Source organism: Coregonus lavaretus (assembly GCF_964263955.1).
Source record: "Coregonus lavaretus genome assembly, contig: HAP1_SCAFFOLD_636, whole genome shotgun sequence".
NCBI lineage: Eukaryota > Metazoa > Chordata > Actinopteri > Salmoniformes > Salmonidae > Coregonus > Coregonus lavaretus.
The window spans coordinates 242,646-256,188 of record NW_028157022.1 but is presented as its reverse complement, the minus strand read 5'-3'; the positions used below and the strand labels follow the sequence as shown (position 1 = coordinate 256,188).

The following is a 13,543-nucleotide window of genomic DNA, read 5'->3' as shown; positions in this document are numbered from 1 at the left end:
TATTCACTTACAGTAAGCCATCAACAAATTCACATGCGCAGGTCGTGCACCTCATCCACATGCACAGCTCCGGCGGTCGGCTTGAGCTGACCAGTCGGCAGGTCACGTAATTAGGACACTGCCACAACTGGAATTCTGATGGTTGGATAATTTTTATTCGACCTGCACACGAAGAGACAACACACAATATGTTAGCTCTTGGTGCAGCCACAGCTCTCGGGCACCTTGCTAGTTGAAGGTCAGGCAAAAGAGAACAGGTGCTGCATGCACACATTCAGTGCCTAACAACACACTATACAATACAAGTAAAATGATATACAACATAATTCTGACAAAATAAATGACATACCTGTACACGAAGAGACAACACACAATAGCTTAGCCCTTGGTGCAGCCACAGCTCTCGGGCACCTGCGTGAGCACATAGAAACTCACTGTCTAATCAGAGACTTCAACACATTAGTTCCCACAATGAGTTCATCAACCTGCCCATCAACAATAAGCACTGGGACTACATAACAGAAGCCATAAAGTTGCATTTTTAAGTCACACATGCCCACTGGGCTAGTTTGTTCCCACCACAACCCACCAGGATGATGTCTGAAGGAGCTAGAAAGTTCCCCTCTACCACTCCTGCCTCCCTCAACCGAGGTACAATATCTGCGCGCAGAGTAGTAGCCATGGACCCACTATCTAACATCCCCTTCAGCTCAACTTTATCCTGTACTAGCACAGTGGTGTAAAACAAACTGTCATTCTGAGTAATTCTCATTGTGTTCTGAAAAATGACTGTGTTGTTCTTGGGTACTGACTCACAAAAGTAAGAATAAACAGATTGGATATCATCATCAGTGGAGGAAAAATAAGAATGCCCCACATTGCCCTCATTTAGCAGACGCTCTTATCCAGAGCGACTTACAGTTAGTGCATACGTTATAAAAAAATGTCATACCCCCCGTGGGAATCGAACCCACAACCCTGGCGTTGCAAACACCATGCTCTACGAACTGAGCCGGCCATTCCCTCCACTACCCTAGGCGACGCTGGTCCAATTGTGCGCCGCCCCATGGGTCTCCCGGTCGCGGCCGGCTACGACAGAGCCTGGATTCAAACCAGGATCTCCAGTCCCCCAGGACTGTGTTGTGTTACCTGCTTGACAATAGTATTGATGTCCCCCAGGAGAGCAGCAGCAGGTTGCACGTTGTTCCCCATCTCCTCAGCACACAGATCAACCTTGACATTGACCTTGACATAAATAACGTATGTGGAACGTTACTACAACATACCAGCAACGACACGACAGGAAGAGCGCCGTGCGTGACACATGTAACAGCAGCTGGAGGAGTGGCCAAACCTCAAGCTAAACACAACAGAAATAACCAGGCAGCACCACATAATGCTAAGGCTGACACACACACGTTCCCTTTTATAAACCGGGTGACTCGAGCCCTGAATGCTGATTGGCTGAAAGCTGTGGTATATCTGACCGTATAACATGGGTCACGTTGAGGGAGGAGGTCAGAGACCTGGCCGTGTGGTGCCAGGATAACAACCTCTCCCTCAACGTGACCAAGACAAAGGAGATGATTGTGGACTACAGGGAAAAAAAAGAGGACTGAGCACGCCCCCATTCTCATCGACGGGGCTGTAGTGGAACAGGTTGAGAGCTTCAAGTTCCTTGGTGTCCACATCACCAACGAACTATCATGGTCCAAACACACCAAGACAGTCGTGAAGAGGGCACGACAAAGCCTATTCCCCCTCAGGAGATTGAAAAGATTTGGCATGGGTCCTCAGATCCTCAAAAAATTATACAGCTGCACCATCGAGAGCATCCTGACTGGTTGCATCACCGCCTGGTATGGCAACTGCTTGGCCTCCGACCGCAAGGCACTACAGAGGGTAGTGCGTACGGCCCAGTACATCACTGGGGCCAAGTTTCCTGCCATCCAGGACCTCTATACCAGGCGGTGTCAGAGGAAGGCCCTCAAAATTGTCAAAGACTCCAGCCACCCTAGTCATAGACTGTTCTCTCTGCTACCGCACGGCAAGCGGTACCGGAGTGCCAAGTCTAGGTCCAAAAGACTTCTCAACAGCTTCTACCCCCAAGCCTTAAGACTCCTGAACAGCTAATCATGGCTACCCGGACTATTTGCACTGCCCCCCCACCCCATCCTTTTACGCTGCTGCTACTCTGTTAATTATTTATGCATAGTCACTTTAACTCTACCCACATGTACATATTACTTCAACTACCTCAACTAGCCGGTGCCCCCGCACATTGACTCTGCACCGGTACCCCCCTGTATATATAGCCTCCCTACTGTTATTTTATTTTACTTCTGCTCTTTTTTTCTCAACACTTTTTTTGTTGTTGTTTTATTTTTACTTTTTTGTTAAAAATAAATGCACTGTTGGTTAAGGGCTGTAAGTAAGCATTTCACTGTAATGTCTGCACCTGTTGTATTTCCGCGCATGTGGCCAATAAAATTTGATTTGATTTGATTTGAAATGTATTTTGACTGTTCGAATTACGTTGGTAACCAGTTTATAATAGCAATAAGGCACCTCTGGGGTTTGTGGTATAGGGCCAATATACCACGGCTAAGGGCTGTATCGAGGCACTCCGCGTTGCATCGTGCTTAAGAACAGCCCCTAGACGTGGTATATTGGCCATATACCACACCCCCTCGGGCCTTATTGCTTAAATATAGATGTACTGTACAGCACTAAGACAGCCATGACATTATTTGGAGAGACCACAAAGACTTATAGAGAAGCTATATAATTGATAGACTAAATCCAATAGACTGAGTCAAATACCTTTATACCTGGTTACAATGAAATGTAGTTCACTATGAAATGACCTGTGACTAGGGTTGCAAAATTACAGTTACTTTCCCAAAATTCCCAGAAATCCCTGTTGGAAGATTCCAGAAATCAGAACGGAATAAGAAGAAAATCCGAAAAAAAGAAGGAAAAAAAAGAAACCCTACTGGTGACCTTTGACCTAGCTGGATGACCTTTACTTGGGTGTCAAACCTGGGGGGAAGGCCAAAGTGCAGGATCCAGTTGAGTCTGGCACCAAGTAGGACCACAACATCAGACTGGAGCAGAGCTCTGCAGTCCCCACCAAGACCATAGAACCAGGAGGATAGGAAGAGGAGGAGGAGGAGGAAGAGAGGAGGAGGAGGATAGGAAGAGAGGAGGAGGAGGATAGGAAGAGAGGAGGAGGAGAGCAGGGACAAAACAAAATGTAATGAAAAGAGGCTAGTTATAGGAGTAGTGTAGTTGTTTGATTGACACCAGTTTACATTGACATGACCTGGCCAGGAGAGACTAGTTATAGATAGGGATTTCAGGAGTTTCGTGGTCCGTTCAAATGGTCAGGGAAATTATTGGTCCTACTTATACAGTCAATGGTCTGTACATGAATATGATGCCAGCTGAGAGAAGGAGAGGCTGACCTGGAGCGGGCAGCAGCAACACAGTTGGGGTGATCGTCAGGCAGCACCCCTTTACCCATGGGGGTGGGCAGGAAGGGCAGGTCACACCCCTCCACCAGCTCCTTCAGAGCCCCCTCTGCTCTTCCATGGGCTGCACCTGCAGAGGGACACAGACAGAGGGCACTGCCACACGGATTTCAACAGACTGGCCTTCACAACTGGGATGCATTCAGCTGAGCAAAACGTTGTGCAACGTTCAGATAGAAATATAGCATGTAGAACGAACGTGCCTCTCGGACAGGTAGAATGAGAAATCATGTCAACAACATTTGTCTACTGAACGTGGCCCTATTTTCGACTGAACCGTGGTACATTTACATTTTAGTCATTTAGCTGACGCTCTTATCCAGAGCGACTTACATGAGCAATTAGGGTTAAGTGCCTTACTCAAGGGCACATCAACAGATTTTTCACCTAGTCGGCTCGGGGATTAGAACCAGCGACCTTTCGGTTACTGGCACAACGCTCTTAACCACTAAGCTACTTGCCGCCCCGGCTGTGGTACAGTGCTATATGTGTTACAGTGCGTCTCACCTGGCTATTGATCTCTCCTGGACAGACGCACGTAACATAACTGGAAGTAGCGTCTGTCAACAGACTGGGATGTGACAACTTTGTTCCGGTACGCTGATTTTTCACCACTAATCATTTGGACAAATCACGATTTCGCAGGTACTCGCATCTTTTCAATTTCAGAAGGGGAGGGGACATTTGGCCCATAAACTTGCCTGAAACTTGCAGAGAGTTTCCGTTTAGGGGGGTGGAAACTTCGCAAGTGGCGTTAGTATCTTTCTCTTAACATCTCCCCAGACCTTAACCAAGTATCTGACGCAATTATGCAAGATTTTAGTTCTGTTTCCCCCAGATGATCTGGCTATTAAAAAAGCAATGCCTACATTTGCCAATGATGAGTAAAGGCCGTTTGGCTCCTTTCAGGACCGCCAGTGCTTCTGTGATCGCCATATGGTCAGCCATACTCACAGGAGGAGGTGGACTACAGGGCACCTCTCTGACAAAGGAAATAATAAATAATAGGTCAAACATTAAACATGTTACCTAGCAACTGTATTGCATATGTAAATACATCATGAAGGTCTATCGAGGCTTATTGCTATTCTCTGATGAGAATATTTTGATATAGTGCTATATTTTCTAAGTAATTTAATTTCTGGTTCACTTCAGACGTTAAAAGGTATAACAAAATAAAATAAAAATGACTACGGTGATGTGAATTCAGAGGTATACATATTCAACAGTAACGCATTAGTATACATTTTAAATGGATGAAAGACAGTGATGGCCACTAACCTGGCTCTGCTCCTGTCCAATTTAGCATTGACCATGTCCCCAGATATGTCTACGTATACAGCACCTGGACGTCCATACATGCTAGTGCGTGCTGCCTTAGACAGACCAAACACCCTTCCATTCAGATCAATTAAGGCTGTGCTGTGCTCTTATGAAGCAGTTAAGGTACCTTGCTAAGCTGGAAAATTAGAGGTCAGAAAACAGACAATTGCAGGTGATACCAAATGATATGAAGAGGACTACACAGAGGGAGTCAGAGTAGACTGTATACCTTCTCTACCACTGAGGAGATCATATCCAGACTGCTAGACCTAGCAGAGAACTTACTGTACAATCTGCATGCCTCCACCTGACAGAGAAAGAGGACCACAAATAACAAATGATTTCCTCTTTCAGCAATTAAACTGCTAGGGCCAGTTTCCCAGACAGAGATTCTCTATTGAGTTTGCTTTTTAGGTCATGACTAGGCTTAATCTGTGTCCCGGGATACCATCCCCTAATGTTCAATAGTCATAAATGTCATGGTTGAATCGGTACCTGTGGAAACTCTTGAAACGCCCCAGTGGTCTCTTGGTTTTTATCAGAGGAGCCTCCAATAACAATCACAGGCCTACAGAGAGAGAGGTATCACACAATGACATCAACTGACAAGCTGAGATAGTTTGGAGTCCTCAGATCATTTTTTGCAGTGTGCGGATAGCATCCCTTCTTTTGAAAGGCCACTGAACATGAGTAGTAGGGTCTTCTGTTTGTGGAGTTCTAGCATACCAGCAGTTCATGTTAGCATTGGCCATTGCACCAAGTGAATGGATGAGTCCCGGTCCAGACACAACCAGACATGCACCTGGACTGGAGAGGAACAGACAGACAGAGGGAAAGACAGGAAGACAGGCAGACAGACACACAAAGGGTCAGACAGACAGGCAGACATAATTAGCAATGCAAAAAAGCTATGAAACTGACCCTCACACACTACACGCTCCTGTAGTCTATGTAAGGGTAGTTAATATCACATGATTTGGGGAGAGCTGGTTTAGTAATAAAAAGGTGGCTTAGGGCTTGTTCATTGCGCATTCCCACATACTTGATTCCTGAGGCTTGAGCTGCCATAGCTACTTCAATGACTGGAACACCAACTATTCCAAACATATATTCTACATTCTGTAGAGAGATACATGTAGATACAGTATATTTACATTTTTTTAAACATTTTTAGTCATTTAGCAGACGCTCTTATCCAGAGCGACTTACAGTTAGTGAGTGCATACATTTTCATTCTGAATTGTATATGAATTGTTACAATGTAGTTTAGATTTTCTTTGCATTGACACACACATTGGCATGCATCAACAAGGGTGTTAACACAGAGCTGCCAACTCTCACGCTTTCGCCGTGTGACACACGTTTTTGCCTGTTTTCACACGCACTCACGCCACACATCCAATTTCTCAAGCAAAAAAAATTGGCAGAGACTCGTTCGTTCCTTTTTTCAAACTCCCCGACGGTAGATGGCGCTGATGAGCGCCAATGAACCATATGTGCTGCACCCCGAAGTTAGCGACAGAAGAAGAGATACCATTGCCGTGAAAGTCAACATAAGATGAGCAGGTCACTACCTTTTTTTTTTTTTGTCATTTAGCAGACGCTCTTATCCAGAGCGACTTACAGGAGCAATTAGGGTTAAGTGCCTTGCTCAAGGGCACATCGACAGATTTTTCACCTAGTCGGCTCAGGGATTAGAACCAGCAACCTTTCGGTTACTGGCACAACGCTCTTACCCACTAAGCTACCTGCCGCCCTGAAGAAGTCTGATAAGAAGCTGAGCTGAGACTAGGTATGTAACAATGAAATGTCGTCCAATTGAATACTCACTCTCTTAAACTTTAAATCTTGAAATAAATTATTTGTTTGTGCGTGTGAACATGATTTAGTGTGGTGAATGTAAACTCAGCTGATTTCGAACAGGTAAGATGTATTCCAAAGAATTTAACATAAATACAGGAAATGTGTGCAATAGAAGTAGGTATGTTTTTGTAACTGAGAGTAGAGTTATTAAACCAACATGACCATTTTAATTGTTTAAGGTTTCAAAGATGTCCCGTAAGAGACCTTTGCCAGGACAAAAGCGAAACCTTTTATTTTATTTAAAGAACCAGCCAAGTGAGAAAAGACAGACAAACACACTGACAGAACAGCCAGAACGATTGATAGAAACGACAGGACAACAGACAGAGGAGCAACACAAAGGACAGAGAGAGCAGGAGACAGGACAGACTGACAAACAAGCAGAGGAGCAACAGACAGGACAGATTGACGCACATGCAGAGGAGCAACAGACAGGACAAATAGAACAACCAACAGGGCAGATGGAAGAAGACACAGAGGGACAGAAAGAAGAGACCCCCCCAATCCAACAGCAGGGCCAGAAGAGTCGTGCTCTGGCTGGAGCAGCAACATATAGATCCATTTTCAAAAATGAGTGGACCTCTTCATGGCCATTTATTACCAGAGGGAGCCTCAACACGCACTACTGGTGTGCAGTCTGCCGTATTGAAAACTCATGTTGCCACCAGGGTGTGACAGATGTAGTGCGCCATATAAAAAGCAAAAGGCCACCAAGATAAGCAACGAGCTCTCCTGTCCACAGCCACAATATCCCAATATGCAATGGCCGTTCCATCTGTTGGGGGTATGTCTGCACAAGAGGTTAAGGTATGATATGTGTAATGATTCTGTCAAGGTTCAATCAAGAGTTTTGTGTTCTAGTTGATCACGGTAAAGTCATGGTTGATAGTTTTGACTAATTTGTGGTTTGTATTTCAGTGTAGTACAGTCCAGTTTTCTTAATTTGAGATCTTAGTTGCTGAATGTGTTTTTTACCTGTGCCCTATTATCGCAGGCGTCTATTTTAAATAAACTATGGTCTTTTGGGAGGATTAATAATTTTTAATTTCTTACAGACAAGAAGGGCTGAGGTCAAAATGACAGCTGGGTTGGTAGTTCACAACGTCCCCCTAGCCTTTGCGGACCACCTGGGGCCTCTCCTAAAATAATGTTTCGGAGATTCGAAGACAGCGCAGGAGTACAGGTGTGCCAGGACTAAGTCATCCTGCATTACCAATGAAGCACTCGCACCATATTTCACACAGGAGCTTGTGATGGAGATGAAAAAAGCCCCGTATACCCTTGTTACGGATGGGTCGAATGACACTGGTATTTCACAAACTATTTGAGATTTTTCTCATCTGCAAAACATGTGCTTTGTGTATTTTTAAACATCTAATAACATGAACATCTGTATGATTCTAACTTGTCATTATAGGAGTGGAAAAGATGAACCCGCTTACTGTCCGGGTCTTCATGGGCAGCAAAGTTGTCCACCAGTTCTTAAATACGTGCACAACAAGTGGGAGGAGATGTGGGCCAGCAAGTGAGATCTTCACCAAAATTAACTCCACCATAGAGGAGCATGGCATCCCTTGGGAGAACTGCATTGGTCTCTCAGTTTACAATGCAGCTGTGAACATTGGACCACGTAATCCCATTGCCTCTAGGGTGCTCCAGAAGCATCCCAACACCTATATTCATGGTTATCCTTGTCATGTGGCACATAACACCGCCAAAGCTGCAGGAGTGGGATTTTTTAAAGATGTTTTAAAGTGAGTTAAGGCCTGATTTATCTTTACATGTAACTTTTTATTTGTATCCTAATTACGTGCATTGACTGAATGCGTTACGATTGATTTATGCATTGCAGGTGTACGGTTTTGATTTTGAGGATATGGTAGTGGACATCGGTTACTGGTTCAAGGGTAGCTCAAATCGGAAAGGATACCTGTCAGGTATGCATGTTTGATACTATTAAGTGTAATACTGAAATGCTGAGCTGTAGAAAATATATGATATGGATTTAATGTCTAAAACAGAGTTTTGTGAGCTCCATGAAGCGGAGTACATGGAGGTCCTCCTGCATATCTCGGTCCGTTGGCTAAGCCTTGAACGTTGTGTGACCAGGATCCTGAGGCTGTATGAACCTCTGGCCAGCTACTACAAATCTGCTAGTATGGTCATCAATTTTCAATTTCATTATGCAGCAACTACATGGATTGTTAGTCACATACTTGTATTAATGACAACCTCTTGTTTTGTGTTATTTATTGATTGATTCAAGATGAAAATCAGGCCAGGTTCAAGAGACTTGTGCAGACATTCACTGTCCCCATGACAGAAGTGTACCTGCTGTTCTTCCAAGCCACCGTACCAACTTTCACTTCTTTCAACTTGCTGCTTCAGAGAGAGCAGTCATCAATATTTTTGTTACATGATGAGGTGGGATTGGATTTTGCAGTTTTTTTCCATTCTGTGTTTCTTGCTGATATCTGCAGGGGTCCTCTAAAACAGGTTTCACCTACTATTTTTGTAAATGTCTGTTATAGATGGTGAAATTCGTACGCAAGCTATGTTCCAAGTTTATGGTTCCAGCAGCTCTGCAGTGCCATGAGGAGCCTTGTGAAATTGCCTTTGAAGAAAAGGCAAACCATTTACCAGGTTAGTATTTGACTATTATTATGATCAAACACTGTGATATGTGATATTTAGCCTTGTACATTATACCGATATGCTGTATTGGGTTCACAACCAGGGCTAAAATTAACAGATTACTCGACGAGGGTGACATCACACCACAGCAGGTGGATTCATTCCATGAAGCTGTGTTGTGTTTCCTGACAAGTGCTGTGGACTATGCACTTAAGAAGCTGCCACTGGAAGAGCTTCATGGAAAAAAATCAAGGTATGTTTTTCCATTGTGTTTTGGTGCATTTTCCATAGGTGACAGGAGCCAAAGAATTCGAGAGGCTTGCTGCCGTCGCCAAGCTTGTCCTGGTGTTGCCCCATGCAAACGCAGATGCTGAGAGGGTGTTTTCAGTTGTGGGACTGAACAAAACCAAGAGAAGAAACAGCCTAGCATTGGATGGCACCCTGTCCTCAATAATGACCATAAAGATGGCCAATCTGGAGCCCTGCTTCAAATGGGAGCCCCCCTCCGATATCATCAAGGCCTCCAAGAAGGCCACAGGCCAGTATAACCATGCCGACAGATCATAGACAAGAGGCCCATTTGAGATGAGCCAGGTCTGCGCAGAATCGATTACCAGCGATCACCGCCCAATGCATGCTGGTTAGATTTGTGTCCGACTTGATCCCGACTTTCTCTGACGTCATGCACACGCGGGCAACGATAACCTCATGAGATCAAGGCAGCCGCAGTTCTGAGATGCAGGCAGTGCAATTGCTTTTCACCGACTGCAGGACCCAGGCGGACCCAGGACAAAAACTCACTATGTTAACATATGCTATTCCACATAAACATCTAAATGTTTTTCTACAACAATATGAATAGTTAGCTATACCAGTGCAATGACCTATGGCACACTTTCACAACTCGTAGTGCTACATTCTCACTGCCAAGGACATGATCAGCGACTAATATATTCTTAGCAACACGGTTACACAGTATAACACTGTTTTATATAAATTGCACACACTTCACCTGAGCTTTTAGTGCCTCTGCAATGAGCTGAGCCCCAGTCACATCTTCCATTATTATTGTCGAGAAATCTGTTCAAAGTGCAAACGCGGTTAGCAATGCTTTCTTGGACTTGTTGTTCAGTAGCTTATAAATCGTGTTTAGATCTCTTGCAAATCATTAGTTTTTGTCTGCTTTCCAGCATGCATTACATGAGTAGCTTTTTCTTCTTCAGTGGGGTTTATAGACAGTTGGCATCCAACGTTATGGTGCATTACTGCCCCCTATTGTACAGAAGTGTGGACATGAGCCGTGCAATAGCAGTCATGAATATTTAATAAACTAGTAGCATTTTTCTTTTTTTATTGCAAGAAATACATAATAAGCCCTCATTATGTGTTTATAACTGCACTTAACTTAACACTTAACTCAATTAAGTCATTATGAGTGTATGACAGTATGAAAAAAAATAAAAATTATGCACTCACTAACTGTAAGTCGATCTGGATAAGAGCTTCTGCTAAATGACTAAAATGTAAAATGTAAATGACTTGAGTGTATGCATTATAGATATAGGCTTTTTTTTTTTTTTTTTTTTTTTTTTTTGTCATTTAGCAGACGCTCTTATCCAGAGCGACTTACAGTTAGTGAATAAATATATATATGTATATATTTTTTTTTACTGGCCCCCCGTGGGAAACGAACCCACTCCCCTGGCGTTGCAAACGCCATGCTCTATCAACTGAGCTACATCCCTGCCGGCCATTCCCTCCCCTACCCTGGACGATGCTGGGCCAATTGTGCGCCGCCCATGAGTCTCCCGGTCGCGGCCGGCTGCGACAGAGCCTGGATTCATAGAAAGTGTTACAAATGTTCTCCTGTCATCTTATAGGAGATCCATTCATGGATTTAGTTATGGCTTGAGAATGTGACTGGTCTACGGAGTTCTCCTTTATGTCTGTCTTTGTATGTGACAACAACTTTTCTGTATTATGTGTATTTCCACAATCAATAATCATAAACGGTACTTCACTATGAATACTTTTGACTATGTGATTTGAAGTACTTTACCGTTATCTTGCACATACATGAAGACTACTATAGACAGAAATCAATGCAGTAATGTTTTATTAAATAAAGGCTCTGATTAAAATATAATATTAATAAAATCAGGCATTTGGCTAATTCTTCTTCCCAGAAGCTCCTCTGAATGGTTTGGAGATGGCTCTGGAGAGAGCGTGTAACACCCTGACTATGAGTGGGCGTTTACGGGACTGGGACTCCTGGGGAGCAGGGGCCGGTGTGGTTGTCAGGTCCTCCTTGGGAGGGGAAGTGGATGGAACCTCTGGAACCTCACACTCAGCATCTGTCATAAGAACATTTCATAATCAGAAAATGAATGTGTGTGTTTGTGTCTGTCCATCTGCCTGCCTGTCCGTCTGCCTGCCTGCCTGTCTGTCTGTCTGCCTGCCCGTCCGTCTGCCTGTCCGTCTGTCTGCCTGTCTGCCTGTCTGTCTGTCTGCCTGCCTGTCCGTCTGCCTGCCTGTCCGTCTGCCTGTCTGTCTGTCTGTCTGTCTGTCTGACTGTCTGTCTGTCTGTCTGTCTGTCTGTCTGTCTGTCTGTCTGTCTGCCTGTCCGTCTGCCTGCCTGCCTGTCTGTCTGTCTGTCTGCCTGCCTGTCCGTCTGCCTGTCTGTCCGTCGGCCTGTCTGTCCGTCGGTCTGCCTGTATCTGTTGTCACTGTTTTAACAAGCTTGTCATAGGGTGATACATCAATATGACATTATCGATGCTTATCACTTACCCTGTGAAATATGAGTCTCTCTGAGACGTTTGGTAGGCAGTGCATCCTGTTTAGGGTGGCTCTTCGGTTCCCCTTTTGTCTTGAACAGCTGTTGACAAAACACATCAGGACAACTGAGCCTGTGTAAAATACAGAGTGTGCATCCCAAAGTGCACCCTATTCGCTACGCAAGGCACTACTTTTGAAAAGGGCCCATAGAGCGCTGGTAAAAAGTAGTGCACTATATAGGGAATAGGGTGCCATTCGGGACATAGCCATTGACTCTCTCCCATGTGTATTAGGATTGCATTACAGCGTCCTCACTCAACCTCCTAAAGACAATGACAACAGTTTTGTTCTAATGCTGAGAGACAATAGGGGTGTAGTGAATCTGTAGGGTAAAATTCAGCCCTGCCTTACAGAGGTAATCTCAAAACACAGAGCACCCTACCTTAATCATGATCTTTGGAAACTTATGCATTTTCGGTAGGAAACGCCACTTCCTGTTCTTCTTAGTCTCTTCCCCTCTGGCAGAGGGAAGGCGGGCCATGCCGTCAGCCTTTACATCAGCCGGGCTAAGGCTCCTGGCAGGGAATTCCTCAATAGCATTAAGGTCAGCTACAACACCATGAGTGATGTCACTTGTGGCATTGCTGGTGTCTGAGTGAGAAGAGCACGCTAGTGTGACCGACCTGTGTACAATAACTGGGAGAAGAGGACGCAGCCATTGAAGTCAGTCACTGCATCCCAAATGGCATTCTCTTCACTTTATAGTGCACTACTTTTGACCAGGACCCATAGGGTCTGGTCAAAAGTAGTGCACTAAATATGGAAGAAGGTGCCATTTTGGACACAACCAGTGAATTTTACATCATAAAACGCAATGTATTGAGCATCATGTTACAATTAAGTCCTATGCAGATGAAAAGAGGTACTTTCACTTACCATCCTCCATTGTAGACTTGGACACATAAGTCAGGCTGTCCATCACCACGTCTGTCATCAACTTGATGACCTGATCCAAAACCATTTCAGCTGATGGTGGCAAAGGCCTTCCCATACACTGCCCCAGGAGTCTCCTAACAGAAGTCTGGGCAAAGTTGTAAATGAGCTCTGAGGCATCGTCCTTTGACAGCTTCCTCAGGGCTGGTTTAGGCAGCGCTGGTTGAGAGAGGCTTCTGTGGCCAACCATGGATTGAAGCTGACGGTTTATGGTTATCTCCTGAATGAGACCATGGACCTTTGCGATCAGGTTGCCAGATGCACCTTGAAGGGCTTCAACTGACAGGAGCCTATCCAGATGTTCTTCTGCTGAAGTCATCTCTGGGTCGTCCGTCTTCAATGTGTCCATTATAGTTTTCACTATGATATTGGTGTCAGATATGTTTATTTCTTGTTGGCTCACAAGCATTGACCGTGAA

General features: G+C 44.6%; 1 protein-coding gene across 1 annotated transcript; it reads right to left on the bottom strand.

Moving 5' to 3' along the window:
• Positions 1-1,107: 1,107 nt before the first annotated feature.
• Positions 1,108-13,152, bottom strand: LOC311125878 (2-hydroxyacyl-CoA lyase 1-like; the record flags this gene model as incomplete). The annotated part of the gene is made up of 10 exons (XM_084199905.1): positions 1,108-1,233; positions 3,015-3,120; positions 3,468-3,603; positions 4,403-4,515; positions 4,815-4,909; positions 5,086-5,163; positions 5,352-5,424; positions 5,583-5,663; positions 12,144-12,163; positions 13,138-13,152. 10 exons carry the CDS (start codon positions 13,150-13,152, stop codon positions 1,108-1,110), a joined length of 843 nt encoding a protein of 280 aa, XP_084056031.1.
• Positions 13,153-13,543: the final 391 nt, after the last annotated feature.